Source organism: Lacerta agilis, chromosome 8 (assembly GCF_009819535.1).
Source record: "Lacerta agilis isolate rLacAgi1 chromosome 8, rLacAgi1.pri, whole genome shotgun sequence".
Lineage (NCBI taxonomy): Eukaryota > Metazoa > Chordata > Lepidosauria > Squamata > Lacertidae > Lacerta > Lacerta agilis.
The window spans coordinates 83,283,097-83,301,403 of record NC_046319.1 but is presented as its reverse complement, the minus strand read 5'-3'; the positions used below and the strand labels follow the sequence as shown (position 1 = coordinate 83,301,403).

At 48.2% G+C, this 18,307-nt stretch overlaps 1 protein-coding gene across 1 annotated transcript in view; it reads left to right on the top strand.

Annotated features, from left to right (window-relative positions):
* LOC117051905 (zinc finger protein 91-like) overlaps positions 1-18,307 on the top strand; it is a 186,517-nt gene that overhangs the window by 55,591 nt on the left and 112,619 nt on the right. Inside the window, exon 5 of the mRNA XM_033158630.1 lies at positions 8,563-8,601. Within this exon, the coding sequence (XP_033014521.1) occupies positions 8,563-8,601 (39 nt within the window). The remainder of the gene's footprint in view (positions 1-8,562; positions 8,602-18,307) is intronic.

Sequence of the window (18,307 nt, the reverse complement as noted above, 5' to 3'; positions counted from 1 at the left end):
CATTTGCTTCTCATCAAAGAATTCATACAGGAGAGAAACCCTATCAGTGCCTGGAATGTGGCAAGAGCTTCAGTCACAACCGCAGTTTCACTTCCCATCAAAGAATTCATACAGGGGAGAAACCATATCAGTGCTTGGAATGTGAAAAGAGCTTCTGTGAAGGCTCCCATCTCACTTCCCATCAAAGAATTCATACAGCGGAGAAACCATATCAGTGCTTGGAGTGTGGAAAGAGCTTCAGATGGAAACAGAGTTTCGCTTCCCATCAAACAATTCATACAGGGGAGAAACCCTATAAATGCTTGGAATGTGGAGCGAGCTTCAGAAGGAGCTCCCTTCTCACTTTCCATCAAAGAATTCACACAGGAGAGAAACCCTTTCAGTGCTTGGAATGTGGAAAAAGCTTCACCTGGAAACAGAGTTTCATTTCCCATCAAAGAATTCATACAGGGGAGAAGCCCTATAAATGCTTGGAATGTGAAAAGAGCTTCAGAATGAGCTCCCATCTCACTTCCCATCAAAGAATTCACACAGGAGAGAAACCCTTTCAGTGCTTGGAATGTGGAAAAAGCTTCACCTGGAAACAGAGTTTCGCTTCCCATCGAAGAATTCATACAGGAGAGAAACCCTATCAATGCTTGGAATGTGGAAAGAGCTTCACCAGGAAAGGAGGTCTCACTTCCCATCAAAGAATTCATACAGGGCAGACTTCCGGTTGATCCATGCAGCCATTAGGATGGGAAATTCTTTTCCGGAGAGTTTCCAGCTCTTTGAAGTCGGGGGACACCGCATAAGCGCTGCGGACCCTCTCAGAAACCCCAGATTGAGCGTTCTGGGGGCTTGGAGATCTGGCAAGTGCCTGAGCGTCTCCCCTCCTCCCCAGTAAAGCTCTTTTTTAGAGCCTCGAGAACGAGGGTGGTTGGAGACGAGGGCGCTGGGATTTACCGCTAACTTCAAAGCACGAAGTTTCATGTCCTGGGGGAAAGCAGCGGTCAATTTCCCAAAAAATCAAGAAAAGCCTTATAAAACTGAGTATCGCATTTGGACTTAAATTTTGAAGATTTGGTGAGACGGGAGGTTTAAAGTAAAGGAATTCGGTCTCCTGCTGCTGGAACAGATTGGAGGCAGCGTTGTTTAAAGCGGAAGCTATTGGACTTTGATCTAAATTAAAAGCTTCCTTGGCTGAAATTGATTGGATTCTATCCCCTTTTTGCAGGGAGAGGGGGAAAATTTGCTTTAAGTACTTTCTTATCCTGCATAACGAAGATTTAAAGCTCTGAAACCTCTAGACCTGACGGTGGGGGAAGCAGTTGGAGCGGAGAAGGTCTCACCTTTGATAAAAGTTATTTTTTAAGTGCTGCCCTGTGGCAAATTGTAACAGTAAATTAGTATAGCACCATTGTGGCAACTTGTGGAACTACTGCATTACCCACGAAGTTTTGTTTTTATGAACACTTCCTGCATTACAAGACTGTTATTTAGAGTTTGACCTTGGAAGATGGCTGGTAAGCCTGCGGCCAGGAAGGATTCCAAAGGAACTGAACATATTGCTGACCTTTTATAACAATTTTCTACAGAGTTGAAAGCAGATTTGCTGGATGTTCTCAAGAAATTAAAAGCCACAGAGAAGTGACAGATTCTATTAAATCTCAACTGGATAATTTTAAGAGGTCATTTAGAGAGCTGAAGTTCAACAGGTCAAGAAAGATATTTTGAACCTGGGGGCAAGAGTTAAAGTTTTAGAGGAAGGGGAAGTGAAAGTGGACACTAAATCTTTGGATTTGGAACAGACACTGGGACAAATTTTGGATTCTGTCGCATTTCTTCAGATGCCAGAGAAAGAGACCCATTTGAGACTGAGAGGAGTGCCTGAAGGACAGACAGAAACTTTGAAGGATTGGTTAATTGAGGAATTGGCTGCCTGGTGGGAGCTGGAAAAAGATGAATTAGGCTCGTGGATTGTAAGTGTTTTCAGATACAGAGCTAGAAAGAAGAGAGAAGCTACAATTCCAAACGATTGTCTGATAATTTTTAAAGCTAAAGAACAAAGAGACATAATTCTAGGCCTGCATTATTAAAAAATCTTTAAATTCAAGAATAACCTGTGATCCTTTACAAAGAGATCCCGAAGCAATTCTCCGATGCCCGAAATAATTTTTCTGACCTTATCCAGGCTTTGAGATACAAGGGAATCCCATTTCTGTGGGAATTCCCCCAAGGACTTTCCTTTAAATTTCAGGAAAGGAAACATAGGATCAAGACACCTGGAGAGATGAGAACCTTTCAGCTGATTCCCTGGTGGCTCACTGGAATGTGGAGTTAACCAGGGTAGCTCTGGGCTTGAATAAAAATTAATCTGTGGACTAACATTATTGCTTTTTGTGTGGTCTTTTCCTGTTGCTTGATATACAACTGACGCTTATTTATTTATTTGTTCATGGCATTTGCATCCCACTTTTTTCTCCAGGGGGCTCCATGTAGCATATACATGGTTCTCCCCCTCCCCACAACATCCTGTTGGCATATTTAAACTGAGTAACTGCGCAACAAAAGGCATTCTGAGGAGACTGCAAAGTATAATTAGGAGTTGTTTTAATTAAAGAAAAATAACAGAAGATACATTAACTACAAGAATGGAAACATGACCCATCCAGTGACCCACCACCCAGGGTACTGAGAGAGGTACACAGACCTTATATACTGTATCCGATTGCTGATACGCCTTAAATCAATACAAACTTGACATCCCCTGTTCTACTGCCCCACAGCTGCAAAACTAGGTCATTTCATTTCCTTCTTTCTTTTAAAGAGATACACATTTCTGTGGCACAGTAATGAACCTTAAACTGTAACCACTCAAAACATCCCTGTGAGATGGGTGACACTGAGAGGCAGCGACTGGCCCACAAGCGGGGATTTGAACTCTTGTCTCCCAGGTCCCAGTCTGACACTCTAACCACTGCCCCACCCTGCCTCCTGTCCCTCTGCAGTCTCCCTTCTCTCTCCCTCACGCTACCCAGACGCACCCTCCTGCTTTAATGCAGCAGGCCAGGCCCAGGAGCGGAACTGGCCAGGTCTGGGGCAAAGGAGATGAGGGGTGGGAGGCCTGGGTGGTGCTCCAGGCCTGGTACAATTATTATTATTAGTAGTAGTAGTAGTAGTAGTAGTACCCTGCCCATCTGGCTGGATTTCCCCAGCCACTCTGGGCGGCTTCAAAAAAAAAATATCAAATACATTAAAATATCACACATTAAAAGCTTCCTTAAACAAGGCAGCCCAAGAGTTGCTGGCTGTGACCGTGTGCACAAACTGGTGTCCCTGACAATGCAGAGATTTACGACCCTCCTTCACACCCCTTGGGCCACAGGTCCTGCATTGCAGGGGGTTGCCTAGATGACCCTTGGGGTCCCTTCCAACTTTAGGATTCTATTCTTAATTTTGGAAGGCAGAGAAGAGCAACCTGCCTTCATAGAAGGAAGAGGATTGTGTTTTCATCTCGTTGGTTGCCCTTCTCTGGTAGGGTGGGCATATTTTGAAGAGCAAAAACGAGGACACAATGATGACTCTCCTTTTAAATACCCCTACTGGTTTTGACCTTTAAAGCCCTATGCAGCCTAGGACCCTCGTACTTACGGGACCACCGCTCCTGGTATGTCCCGCAGAGGAACCTAAGGTCCATGAATAATAATAGCTTAAGGGTCCCGGGCCCTAAAGAAGCCAGATTATCCTCCACCTGGGCCAGGGCTTTTTCAGTGATGGCTCCGACCTGGTGGAAAGATCTCCTTCCGCAAGGCCTGTAAGAATTATTCCGCCTGGCCTTCAATTTGAATTAGCCTGATCCTCAATTCCCTTTTCCTTTTTCTACAATGCAGATTCCCCCCCCCCCGCAAGCTGAATGCATACATTTGTATCCAATGTCTATGACCCATGTCCCCCCCCCTGCACCTGTTCTTTCAGCCCCCTGGACCCCCTCTTGCTGGGGCTCTCTGCCCTGGAGCCCCCCACCTCCAACCCCCCACCAGAGCTGCCCAAGGGGTCCCCAAGAGAGCCAAGCGGGACTTGCCCCCCCCCAAGAGACACCCCCCCCGAAGCCACACACCCCCCGCCGGGCCCTGGAAGGTTCCCCGCTTCCCCGCCAGACTCCCCTTCCCAACCCCGGAGCCCCAGACAGGCGGGCTCCTCCTCCCGGACACGGGTTCCCCTTTCCCACGCACACGCGTCCAGTCCCTGCCAGGGGCCCCAGCATCCTTCCCAGGGGCCCCCACCCATTCCGGGGCCAGACGGGCCCAAGGTCGACCTCCCCCCCCACCCACCCACCCAGGGAGCAGCTCCTCTGCCGCAGGGAGAGAGGGACCAGCTGGGCGCGCTCGGATCGCCAAGGGTTAAAAGGAACTGAGCTGCCTTCCTAGAGAGGAATAAAGGGAGGAGGCTCCCCAGAGCCAAAGCTTCCTTCCACGTCACTTCCTGCAAGGGGAGTGTTTGGCTTTTGTCTCTCTGCTGCTCTGCATATGCTGCCTCGGTGGCTCCTTCTCGGATCCGGGGAGTCTCCTTTCTCAATGGGGAGAAGCGACTGAGGTCTCCTGCCCCCCTTTGGATGCATTTAGGCCCCGGGAAACAAGGCACCTCGACGCGTCTGCAATGCACGGGGCTCCTCCTGGGCTCCTGAATGGAAAGAGAGAATGTGAGTTTGATGTGCTCCGCCTTGCAAGGGTTAAAAGGAACTGAGCTGCACTCCTAGAGAGGACAGGAAATAAGGGGGGGGACACACACGAGGTCCTCCCGAGTAAATCCCCTCCCCCATCCTCCTTTCCTCTCCTCTGCAAGAGCTGCGTCAGGGGATCCTTTGGGATCTTGTAAGCCTCCTCTCTCTTCCCCATAGGGCGCAGTGGGGAGAAGGGGGGAATATTATTATTGTTGTTGTCGTTCAGTCGTGTCCGACTCTTCGTGACCCCATGGACCAGAGCACGCCAGGCACGCCTATCCTTCACTGCCTCCCGCAGTTTGGCCAAACTCATGCTAGTCGCTTCGAGAACACTGTCCAACCATCTCGTCCTCTGTCGTCCCCTTCTCCTTGTGCCCTCCATCTTTCCCAACATCAGGGTCTTTTCCAGGGAGTCTTCTCTTCTCATGAGGAGGCCAAAGTACTGGAGCCTCAACTTCAGGATCTGTCCTTCCAGTGAGCACTCAGAGCTGATTTCTTTAAGAATGGATAGGATATGCCTGTTGTCTTTGTCCATGGAGTTTTCTTGGCAGGGATACTGGAGTGGCTTGCCAGTTCCTCCTCCAGGTGGATCACGTTTGGTCCAAACTCTCCACTATGACCTGTCCATCTTGACCTGTCAATAGCTTCCCTGAGTAATTCAAGCCCCTTCGCCACGATAAGGCAGTGATCCATGAAGGGGATTATTATTATTTATTAATTTATTATTAATACCCCGCCCATCTGGCTGGGTTTCTCCAGCCACTCTGGGCGGCTTCCAAAAGAATGTTAAAATACAATAATCTATTAAACATTAAAAGCTTCCCTAGGTCCCAGGGCTGCAGGGGAGGGGGCATGGGGGGCAAGTTTAAATGAAGTCTGCTGCAACTGGATGGTGCCAATCCTGGATGGGTTGGATTTCATAGAATCCTAGAGTTGGAAGAGACCCCAAGGGCCATCCAGTCCAACCCCCTGCCAAGCAGGAAACACCATCATAGCATTCCTGACAGATGGCTGTCAAGCCTCTGCTTCAAGACCTCCAAAGAAGGAGACTCCACCACACTCCTTGGCAGCAAATCCCACTGTCCAACAGCTCTTACTGTCAGGAAGTTCTTCCTAATGTTTAGGTGGAATCTTCTTTCTTGTAGTTTGAATCCATTGCCCCGTGTCCACTTGTCTGGAGCAGCAGAAAACAACCTTTCTCCCTCCTCTATATGACATCCTTTTCTATATTTGAATATGGCTATCATATCACCCCTTAACCTTCTCTTCTCCAGGCTAAACATACCCAGCTCCTTAAGCCATTCCTCTTTCAGTGGGTCTGGGAAGATTCCCTCACAGAGGGGAAGCATTCACCACCCCGCAGAGCCCATTCCCCAGCCCCTCCTGGCTAGCTTTTATAAGCAAGGATGGGCAAGGATCAAGAAGACAGGTGGTTGATTTCACTCATCCAAGCAGCCTGTCCACATCCTCGGAGGCAACAGATTGGAATTGATTTGATGCAACTTGATTAGACAGGGCTCTAGCACTCTCCCGCCCCAGCCCTGCTGCAATGGTGGAGTTTACCTCTTCCCAAATCTGAGCGACTTTAACTGCATAAAAACTTTGCAAAATCATTGCAGGAGATCATGTGGCCTGTACTGGGCCCCGATGGAACAGGTGGTTCTGCTAAATTGCAAACCACCTGAAAGAGTCTCCTGCTGCTGTTTTCTGCAGATGCAAAGGAGGCGTTGAAGAAGGTTCTCTTCGCCGTCACTATCACCACTTGATAGGCTTGACGTTCAGCTCTAACCCGTGTCCAGTCTGATTCAGAATGAGTTATCCGCCCCCGGCGCTCTAGCAATCTCATTGCCCTCAGATCCGTGGAAAACCACAGGGCTGTCCGGGCTCCATGCAATCAGAGAGGGCACTTCAGAGCCAAACAGTCAATAGCCCTCCTTAACTCCACATTCCAGCGGGCCACCAGGGAATCAGCTGAAAGGGTATCAACATGGGATAAAGCATCCCCTACCACTCTCTGGAAACTATTTAGATCCATTAAGTGGTGGGGGCGGACCATCCGAATCGGTCCCACCTCCCTGCAGAGGGGAAGGGTCACAGAAGTCCTGTTGCACCAGAAAGTGATCTGACCATGGCACTTATTTAGTTTCGCTTTTACTTAATGTCCGATCACAAACATCCATAGAGGTGAGCACCAGGTCTAAGGCATGTCTGCGACTATGAGTTGGACCAGACTTATTCAGGGACAGCCCCATGGAGGCCATGCTTTCCACGAAGTCCCGAGCGGCCCCTTGTAAGGTCGTGTCGGCATGGATGTTAAAATCCCCTAGGACAACCAAACTAGGTGCCTCCAGGAGAACATCCGCCACGACCTGAAGCAGCTCAGGCAGGGAATCCTTGGTGCAGCAGGGAGGTCGGTACACCAAAAGGAATCCTGTACTGCCCCTATTGCCCAACTTCCAGAACATGCACTCAGAGAACTGGGTCTTCCCAGGAGGATGCCTGATGCAAGCTAATGACTTCCTAAAAATCACTGCAACACTCCCTCCCCACCCACATGACCTGGGTTGCTGTGCGTAAGAGAAACCTGGTAGACAAGCAGCAGCTAGGACAGGCCCATCTGCTTCATCCAACCAAGTCTCTGTCACACATGCCAGGTCAAGTCCTCCATCCTTGGTCAAGTCAGTGGTCTTATGAATCATTGACCTAGCATTGCACAGCAGCACCTTCAGATCATGTGGGTTTCCCTTGTTTAGTCCTTTATCCATCTGGTAAAGACCAGACCCAGAGGCAGGGATAGTCTTCAAACAATGACTAAGCCTGCCTGCTCGGTAATGACGTGGTCCAGAATGTGGAAGCTAGACTGGAGACTGGGAGCAGCCGCCCAGATCATATAACACCAGTGTTGGTGCTGACCTTGAAAGCCCTAAACGGCCTCAGCCCAGTAGACCTGAAGGAGCGTCTCCAATCCCCATCGTCCTGTCCAGACACTGAGGTCCAGCGCCAAGGGCCTTCTGGTGGTTCCTTCACTGCGATAAGCAAAGCTACAGGGAACCAGGCAGAGGGCCTTCTCGGTAGTAGCACCTGCCCTTTGGAACATCCTCCCATCAGATGTCAAGGAGATAAACAACTACGTGTGTGGGAATTATAGTTTAGCCAGGCGCTGGCACGCCACGCCTCTCTATCAAGATAGAATGATTAATATATAAGTGTTGGCATACCACACTAATTAATCAAGCTACACTAATCAACCTACAGAGCCTCAATTGGCACACCATATGGCTCTGTGGGTTCTGTGGGCACCAAGTTGGGAAACACATGTTTTAGGCAGAGCAGGAGAACAAAGGAATAGCTGGAAAAGTACTGGGGGATCATGAGGTGTCATGAGGTGTTCAGTGGGAGGAGGTGAGTACATGAGAGGGGAGCACGTACACAATGAAGATGTCATATGGGTGTAGCCAAAGGAGCAACTTCCATATTTGGTATTAGAAGGAACACCATTCCTTATTTGGTCTTTGGAGTTCTCTCTGTATGTTAATGTTTAACCTAGCTGTGAGTTTTCAATAAAAGGAGCCCCCGAGAATGCCTCGTGGCGGCCTTCCCTTCACATCATCCTGTTCATCGCGTCAGTTAATTTCCCACAATCAACAATAGCTAATATTAGTTTTAATATCTAATATTTCATAACAACATACGTGACATTTAGAAGACACCTGAAGGCAGCCCTTTTTAGGGAAGTTTTTTAATGTCTGACATTTTAATGTATTTTTAATCTTTGTTGGAAGCTGCCCAGAGAGGCTGGGGTACAAATAATAAGTTGTTGTTGTTGTTGTTCCTGAGGCTCTAATCTGTTTGCCACTTAGTTGCAGGTGGTGATGAATTGGAGATGAAGAACGAGGGAGACCACAATGAAATCCACACAGTGGGGAAGTCACATCCATCATCAGAGTGCGGAGAGAGCTTCAGTCACAGCTCCCATTCAACTTCAAATCAAGGAAATCCCCTTGAGAATAAACCCTATCAGTGCTTGGAGTGTGGAAAGAGCTTCACCGGGAAACAGAGATTGGCTTCCCATCAAAGAATTCATACAGGAGAGAAACCCTATAAGTGCTTGGAATGTGGAAGGAGATTCCATACGAGCAGCAATCTCACTTCCCATCAAAGAATTCATACAGGAGAGAAACCCTATTGCTGCCAAGAGTGTGGCAAGAGCTTCAGGCACAGCCACCAACTAAGTGTCCATCAATATATTCATACAGGGGAGAAGCCATATCAGTGTTTGGAATGTGGTAAGACATTCACTCAGAGCTCCAGACTCACAACCCATCGCAGAATTCATACAGGGGAGAAACCCTATCAGTGCTTGGAATGTGGAAAGAGGTTCAGTCAGAGATACAAGCTCACTGTCCATCAGAGAATTCATTCGGGGGAGAAACCCTATCAGTGCCAAGATTGTGGGCACACCTTCAGAAAAAAGGACCGTCTCACTTCCCATCAAAGAATTCATACAGGAGAGAAACCATATCAGTGCCAAGAGTGTGGAAATTGCTTCAGAACTAAGGAGAGTTTCACTGTCCATCAGAGAAATCATACAGGGGAGAAACCGTATCAGTGCTTGGAGTGTGGGAAGAGCTTCATTCAAAAAGGCCATCTTTTGGACCATCAGATAATTCATACAGCTGAGAAACCCTATCAATGCCAAGAATGTGACAAGAGCTTCAGTCGAAAACAGAGTTTCACTTCTCATCAGAGAATTCATACCGGGGAGAAACCATATAACTGCGTGGAATGTGGAAAGAGATTTATTATAAAAAGTCATCTCATTCTCCATCAGAGAATTCATACCGGGGAGAAACCCTATAAATGTTTCGAATGTGGAACGAGCTACAATACGAGCGCCAATCTCAATTCCCATCACAGAATTCATACAGGGGAGAGACACTATCAGTGCTTGGAATGTGGAAAGAGCTTCATTGAGAGACGGCAGCTCACTCTCCATCGAATAATTCATACAGAGGAGAAGCCATATCAGTGCTTTGAATGTGGAAAGAAATTCACCCGGAGCACCAGTCTCACAACCCATCACAGAATTCATACAGGGAAGAAGCCATATCAGTGCTTTGAATGTGGAAAGAAATTCACCCGGAGCACCAGTCTCACAACCCATCACAGAATTCATACAGGGGAGAAGCCATAGCAGTGCTTGGAATGTGGAAAGAGATGTATTATCAGAAGGCAGCTCACTTCCCATCAAGAAATTCATACAGGAGAGTAACCTTATCAATGCTTTTAGTGTGGAAAGAGCTTCATTCAAAAATGCCATTTTATAGCCCATCAAAGAGTTAATCCTTGAGAAAAACCTTATCAGTTCCAAGAGTGTGGAAAGAGCTTCAGAAAAATTGATAGTTTCACGTCCTATCAAAAAATGCATACAGGGGAGAAACCCTATCAGTGAGCAGAATGTGAAAAGAGCTTCACTAGGAAAATAAGTTGAACTTCACATCAAAGAATTCACAGTGGGGGAGTGTAGAGATGTTCAGCTATTACACGAGGCAACGTTAACCACATCACCCAGGGGTTGGGGATTCCACACCCAAAACCCCAGAAAAACCCACTAATCCAAAATACAAAACACCTGTAACCTTCTTGAGAAGTATGTTTTAAAAATCACAAGTTTTAATTACCTCTTGACTGACAAAGTCTTATCCCACCACGATGCCACCATGTAGAGATATTCAGCTATTACACGAGGCAACGTTAACCACATCACCCAGGGGTTGGGGATTCCACACCCAAAACCCTCAGTAGAGCTGCCACCACCCTTTTAACAAATCACTGCCAGTTTCAAACACAAGGGCAAAAAGGGATAAAGCCTCCGGCTTCTCTAAACTGCACAGTCCCATCTACTTGGCATAGTCACGGGAAAAACCCCAAATCAGTAGGGAACGAGGGATCAGGCACCAGAATTAGTTTTGCAGTCAAGAGGGATAAAACACAGACAAAATGTCCTTTCTTAAGGTTTATTAAAAGAAAGAACTTTTAAACTAAACATTGGTTACGCAGTTCTCAAGGATAAGGTTACAGAATATAAAATAAAAACGGTATTCATTATGGCTAGCTGATAACATACAAACCAGAACTTAAGAGAAAAGAGCCCCTCTCCCGTAGGCAAGGGCACATGGCGAAGAATCCCGGAGTTCAAAGAAATGACTGATAGCCCTCAGGCTAGCAGCAATGGCTAATAGCAATTTGCATTACAAGTTTATAGCATTTACCCCCATGTGAATAGACCAATCCACGTAAATGTCTTAATTGGGGCTAAGCCAATCAAAGAGTAAAAGTCATTAGTCTTTCAGGTGTCAAAGAATTAGACAGCTGCAGATGGTTTACAGCCAAAGTGGATGACCAAAGAAGTTCCTCCCTTTTCTTCCCAGGCTGGCGGAGTTTATCAGTGGGCTAAAACAGATAACTCTTGACACAGCTGAGATCAGGTCCCCCTTAGCATGTAAATCACGCAGACTACTCCCCACACCACTTGGCAGAAATAACATTCCTAATTAAAGAGGCCCAGCACATTCCAGTATACTAGCCCCTCAACCCATCTCCCAGCATCCATGGCAACAGAACCAAGGATTTTAGAACAAAATAAAATAAAAAAGCATTCCTTCCAGTAGCACCTTAGAGGCCAACTAAGTTTGTTCTTGGTATGAGCTTTCGTGTGCATGCACACTTCTTCAAATTTTAGAATATAGTATTCACTACTTCACTACAGGGAGAACTATAGTAGTGGCTGTATACAGATTTAATTTTAGGAGACTTCAATCTGTATGAGGGCAGGTTTTGCAGAAGCCCCATAGTAATACCTACTACATACCCAAAACTGACTTGCAAGTCCTTGCCCAAGATGTCTAATTCCTTCTTTACGGCATGACTGGACAGAGGGGAAAGAGCGAAGAGAGATTGGTCGACACTGATGAGGTTGCTGTCCATGCTGAGCTTTCCTTGGAAGGACTTGGTGTAAAAAAGTGATAGTTGATTGAATATTAAATATTATAGGTTTTGGTTTTGTACGAAGTGTCCTAGTATTAATTGCATTCAGCCTTAAGTACAACATTTGATTCAGAACTAGGTGCATCTTATGGAGCAAAAATGCGGTAATTGCATTTAGCCTTTTAGACAGAATGCATTATGTTTGATTTTGGTATGCCTGCGTTTTGTAACCCTCGTGCCACCCTCCTGCACTGTGTAAAGTTGTGATGTGTACATTGCCTGCCACTTCCATCCTTATCTGACCCTAGAAGGGCAGATGATGTTTTGGGAAAGAGGGAGGAATTGAGCTAGCATCCATGTGAGAACTCACATCTCTCCTCAAAGCTCTTTGACATATTTTGGGAACAGGAAAGAAAGATATGGGATAGAAACATCAACAGCCCCACCGTTGGCCTGGTTGCCAAGGGAACAGTGCAACATACGAGACCCAAATGACCTGGGCACTGGGACACACCAAGGTAATTTCAGAGGAGTCGATAACCGCATTAAGCCATGCATCCCATGTGACCTTTCTTGATGCAAGTGGAAGAGTGTTGTGGCATTTTATGAGTCTTGGTGTGCTGTGTATACAGTATAAGCTTTCTTCTAATATGGCAGCCTTTTCGAACTAGCCACTCCGCTGGACAACTGGTTAGCAAGGTTGTCCTATTGCAATAGTTTGAATAAACTGGGTCCCTGCAGGACTCTGAGATTGCTCTCATTCTCTCGGTCCCGTGTTTTTATTTCAGGTGTTCCTTCACCGGGGTAACAAACTCCTGGCGTAGAAGTAAATTCTTACCACACAAGCAATTAACGTACTTTATTGTTTCTATTGCTATTAAATTTGTATAGCTCCCTTGATCTGAAGATGTCATGGTGATTCTCACCATGATTGGGGGGGGGGTTTCCACAGTGCTTCCTCTTCCATCTCCTACACCCTGCAAATTGATAGCGCTCCTTGTTTTCTCCTTCTCTGGAGGGTGGGATCTGGACCAATGGCTTCAAGATAACAGGAATGGAGATTCTGATTGAAGTTCAGGGAAAACGTTCTGACAGCATGGCATGTTGAACTGTGGATCAGACTCCCTCAGAAGGAGGTTTTTAAGCAGAGGTTGGATGGTCCTCTGTCACTGAGTTTAGATTCCTGCATTGCAGGGGGTGGACTAGATGCCCTTTGATGTGCCCGCCTCCTCTCCCATACTCTTCTCTTTCTGCAGTGTCTGCTTGAAGCTCTTCCTGGGATCTGCTGCACACACAGAGGACACCTGCCAGAAAATGCACAACTCCCCAGCTTTCCTCTCGGGAGAAGCAAGGTTGCATAATTACATTGAATACCAGAGAAAGAAAGTTTCCACACAGGGATACAAAGAGTAAGGCACAAATTTATCAACAGGTTCTACAAGTCACAATTAGTGTTTGTTTTGGAAAGTAACAAACACTCAAAGCAAAAGGCTTCAAGAGAGCAAGGCGGAATGAATGGGGTGGGGAAGCGCCTCCCTCGCCTTTAGGGCAGTGCTCGACCTCCGAGTAAAGGTTGCAGTGCCTTCTTTCTTGCTTCAGGGTCCCAGTCCTTCCAAGGTGCACCAAAGTCAGGCCAGGCTGGTGTCCGGAGAGCTTCTTGCAGAGCAGAGCCTCTCCCCCTCCGGGCCTTTCGTGCTCCTCCTGCTTCTGTTTCCAAGGGAAGGAAGAGCTCAGGAGCCAGCCCAGGTTTCCCCCAAATAAGACCCCCATGGGTGCTGCTGCGATGCCCGGGGCTCCTGCTCTGCAGAGGAGAGAGGGGGGAGCCGGGTGCGCAGAGTTCATCCTTCTTGCAGGAGGCAAGAAGACCCCCAACCTGAGTGGCTTCAGAGAGAGGATTCCACGAAGGCCGGGGGGGGGAGAGGGTATCTGGCGCTCGGATCCTGCCTGCTGCTTTCCCACCTGCCGGGCCTCAGGCCTCATCCTGCAGGCTCTCCTTCTCTCTTCACCCAGCGCATCCCCTAGGCTGGTTTCCCCAGAGAATGGGAATATGGGGTTCCTGGGGAGCCGTGGTGGAGCGCGCGAAGCTCGGCCCCGATCCAGCCTCTCCGGCGCTTCTCAGCGCTTTCAGGCAAGGGGTGGTCTTGCCGGGCACGCGGCGGGATCGGGAACAGCCGGGCACGCGCGGCCCCCGTCCACCTGGACGGGTCTGCTGGCGGGCGGGCGCTGGAAGCTGCTGCTGCGAGGCTCGTGGGGCCGGCGGGCATCCTCTGGCCGGGCTCCCTCCTACTCCGAGGCAGGCGCGCTCTGCGTGTGCTCAGAGGTGCGCTCGTGTCGTGGTGCAGAGCAGAGGGAGTCCCCGACGCTGCCTTGCGGGTGGCAGGGGAGCCAGCTGGGGAGCCGCTGCCAGCCAGCCAGGTGCCCTAGCTGGCGAGGACGGAGCCCCAACACACCCCTGGGCCCTGGCTACCTCCTCCTGCTCGCTGGGGCTCCGCTTTGGGAGAGCTGAAGGCCCCTGGATGTGTGCGACGCATGTGGCTCCAGAGAGAGAGAATGCGAGCTCGGTTTGCTCCACCTTGCAAGGGTTAAAAGGAACTGAGCTGTATTCCTAGACAGGACCAGGAAATAAGGGGGGGGGACACACAAGGTCCTCCCGAGCAAAAGCCCTTCCCAGGTTCCTCCCTGCAGGAGGGTGGCTCAATTTCCCTTCTGGCATCAGGTGAGTTCCCTCTCTTTTCTGCCATTGGGGAGAAGTGGGGCGGGGGTGTTCCAGGGCTGCAGGGGGCGGGTCCGTGGGGAGCCTGCTCAACTTCTGCAGGGACAAGAGGTTCTCCCCCCCCCCCCGTCCCCTCTGCAAAGCCAGGGAGGCTGCAGGTAGCAGGAGGTCTGCAACTCTCCCCTTGCCCCTTTGGGGAGGGGTCACTGAGTCAGGAAGAAAAGGGCATGCAAAGGAACCCCGAGGAATCAGCCACGTTCCTTAGCCCAGGTGGAAACATTTGGAGGCAGAAATGAAAACTTTCATATATGTATTGCAACGTAATAAATAAATAAATTTTAAAAAAGAAGAAGAGTGAAATACCATGAGGAAGAAGTACAGTAATACCTCTGCTTACGAACCGTCCTCCTTGAGAACACTTTAGCTTCTCTTCTCTCTCTATTAATAAATCTCTGTATGTAGGCCATTTCCCCTCCCTAATTATTATTATTATTATTTTTTAATAAAAATGCTTTATTTTAATGTTTCAAATTATAATACATACACATATTTCCGACAAAACATACACAACCTACATACATTTTTCAACATCTGAAAAACCAAAACCTAATTATTTTTTTGATTAGACTTCAAAAATATCAACAACCTCAGATATGCTGATGATACTACCCTGATGGCAGAAAGTGAGGAGGAATTAAAGAACCTTTTAATGAGGGTGAAAGAGGAGAGCGCTAAATATGGTCTGAAGCTCAACATCAAAAAAACTAAGATCATGGCCACTGGTCCCATCACCTCCTGGCAAATAGAAGGGGAAGAAATGGAGGCAGTGAGAGATTTCACTTTCTTGGGTTCCATGATCACTGCAGATGGTGACAGCAGCCACGAAATTAGAAGACACCTGCTTCTTGGGAGAAAAGCAATGACAAACCTAGACAGCATCTTAAAAAGCAGAGATATCACCTTGCCGACAAAGGTCCGTATAGTTAAAGCTATGGTTTTCCCAGTAGTAATGTATGGAAGTGAGAGCTGGACCATAAAGAAGGCTGATCGCCGAAGAATTGATGCTTTTGAATTATGGTGCTGGAGGAGACTCTTGAGAGTCCCATGGACTGCAAGAAGATCAAACCTATCCATTCTCAAAGAAATCAGCCCTGAGTGCTCACTAGAAGGACAGATCCTGAAGTTGAGGCTCCAGTACTTTGGCCACCTCATGAGAAGAGAAGACTCCCTAGAAAAGACCCTGATGTTGGGAAAGATGGAGGGCACAAGGAGAAGGGGACGACAGAGGATGAGATGGTTGGACAGTGTTCTCGAAGCTACTAACATGAGTTTGGCCAAACTGCGGGAGGCAGTGAAGGATAGGCGTGCCTGGCGTGCTCTGGTCCATGGGGTCACGAAGAGTCGGACACGACTGAACGACTGAACAACAACAACAGTTTCAGAGCTGTGGGCCTTGCAACCATCCCATCGGATCCAGAGCAGAGAGTCCCATGGCCACATCCTCTCTGTACCAAAGGGATAGTGGCTGGAGCTAGACATGGGCCCTCCTGGTCACCAAGGCCACCCAAGCAGATATGGCTGGGTTGGGCTGAAGCTCTTGAACTAGGAAGTGGGGTTGGGAGGGACCCCCACTATTGACTTGGCTCCAAATTACACTTGATACAAATGACTCACTTGTCATTCACAGTTATGACTTCTTCCTCCTCCTCTCCCTCCCCCCATTTATTTATTTGCAGACAGCTTGGAGTCTGAGCTGTGGTGCAATCCAGCCCTGGTTCCTAGCAAGACTCAACCATGCTTGCTCAGGGAACATTTTTCTTCTCTGGGTTGTGTATTAATCTTATAATAGAGGGATGTGTTTGATTTGTAGGATTTCTTGCACCTCGCATTAGGGCCCACAGAACTTGGCAGAGGACCAAGGGGCTCATTCCGACCTCTTGGAGACTTCCCAGGAGCCCAGATGGATGAGCAAGACTCAGCTGGCCCTGAAGAAGGAAGAGGCCATGCCCTGGAAACTGGGAGCAGTGGGGGATTCTGGGAAAACTCCGTACAGAATATTCTGGGTGAGGAGACCACCATCTGCTCAGATGTGCAGAGTCAGCAGCTCAGGAAGTTCTGCTACCAGGAAGCCAAAGGACCCCGAGAAGTTTGCAGCCAACTCTACCACCTTTGCCATCAGTGGCTGAAGCCAGAAAGGCACACGAAAGCTGAGATGCTGGACATGCTAATCTTGGAGCAGTTCTTGGCTGTCCTTCCTCCAGAGATGGAGAGCTGGGTGAGGGAATGTGGAGCGGAGACCAGTTCCCAGGCAGTGGCGCTGGCTGAAGGATTCCTCCTCAGTCAGGCAGAGGAGAGAAAGCAGGCAGAGGATCAGGTGAGAGACACTTTCCTCTGGATACTCCCAAGGGGCTCCAAAGGGGAGGGAGACTATTCCTGAATTATTTACTATGTACTTCCAGCACATAGACATCAGATGTCTTCTAAATGTCATGAAGTTCTTTATCTCCTTATCATCTGATGGGAAGGCATTCCAGAGGGTGGGTGCCACTGTCGAGATGGTCCTCTGGTTCCCTGTAACTTCTCTTCTTGCAATGAGGGAGCCAACAGAAGACCCTCGGAGCTGGACCTCAGTATCCAGGCTGAGTGATGAGGGTGGAGATGCTCCTTTGGGTATACTGGGCCTTTGAGGCCGTTTAGGGCTTTAAAGTTCAGTGCCAACACTTTGAATTGTGCTGGGAAACGTTCTGGGAGCCACTGAAGATCCTTGAGGACCAATGTTACTTGGTCCTGGCAGCCGATCCCAGACAGCAGTCTAGCAGAAGCAGGAAACAGCTTTCACCTCTGTCCCCTGAAAGTGCTTACCTCTGCCATTCCTTTTCTAAGCCAATGCAATTCTGGGCTGCATCAATAGGAGTATAGCATCTAGATCAAGGGAAGTAATAGTACCACTGTATTCCGCTCTGGTCAGACCTCACCTGGAATACTGTGTCCAGTTCTGGGCACCACAGTTCAAGAAGGATACTGACAAGCTGGAACGTGTCCAGAGGAGGGCAACCAAAATGGTCCAAGACCTGGAAACAATGCCTTATGAGGAACGGCTTAGGGAGCTGGGTATGTTTAGCCTGGAGAAGAGAAGGTGAAGGGGTGATATGATAGCCATGTTCAAATATAGAAATGGATGTCCTATAGAGAAGGGAGAAAGGTTGTTTTCTGCTGCTCCAGAGAAGCGGACACGGAGCAATGGATTCAAACTACAAGAAAGAAGATTCCACCTAAACATTAGGAAGAACTTCCTGACAGTAAGAGCTGTTGGACAGTGGAATTTGCTGCCAAGGAGTGTGGTGGAGTCTCCTTCTTTGGAGGTCTTGAAGCGGAGGCTTGACAGCCATCTGTCAGGAATGCTTTGATGGTATTTCCTGCTTGGCAGGGGGTTGGACTGGATGGCCCTTGTGGTCTCTTCCAACTCTATGATTCTAATCCTTCTCCCCATTCTCTGTTTTGAATCCTCCTTGCTCTTTTAGGGAAAGGATCTTTTGGCAGAAATGGGTCTGGATTCTTCTGAGGTAGAGAAGACTCCGTTGGACACCAGAGTGAGGCCTCTGGGTAAGGAGGAAGAGTGTTTTCTGCTTTTTGTTACATTTTCTTGGTTTTGAAACTAATCTGTGAGTTCTTTACATCGTTTGGGTGAAGACACTTTGAGCCCAGAGTTCCGAGGGGGGGGGGAGATATATATTTGCACAACTAATATATGAAATTTGAATTATGGTGCTTTTGAATTATGGTGCTGGAGGAGACTCTTGAGAGTCCCATGGACTGCAAGAAGATGAAACCTATCCATTCTGAAGGAAATCAGCCCTGAGTGCTCACTGGAAGGACAGATCCTGAAGTTGAGGCTCCAAGACTTT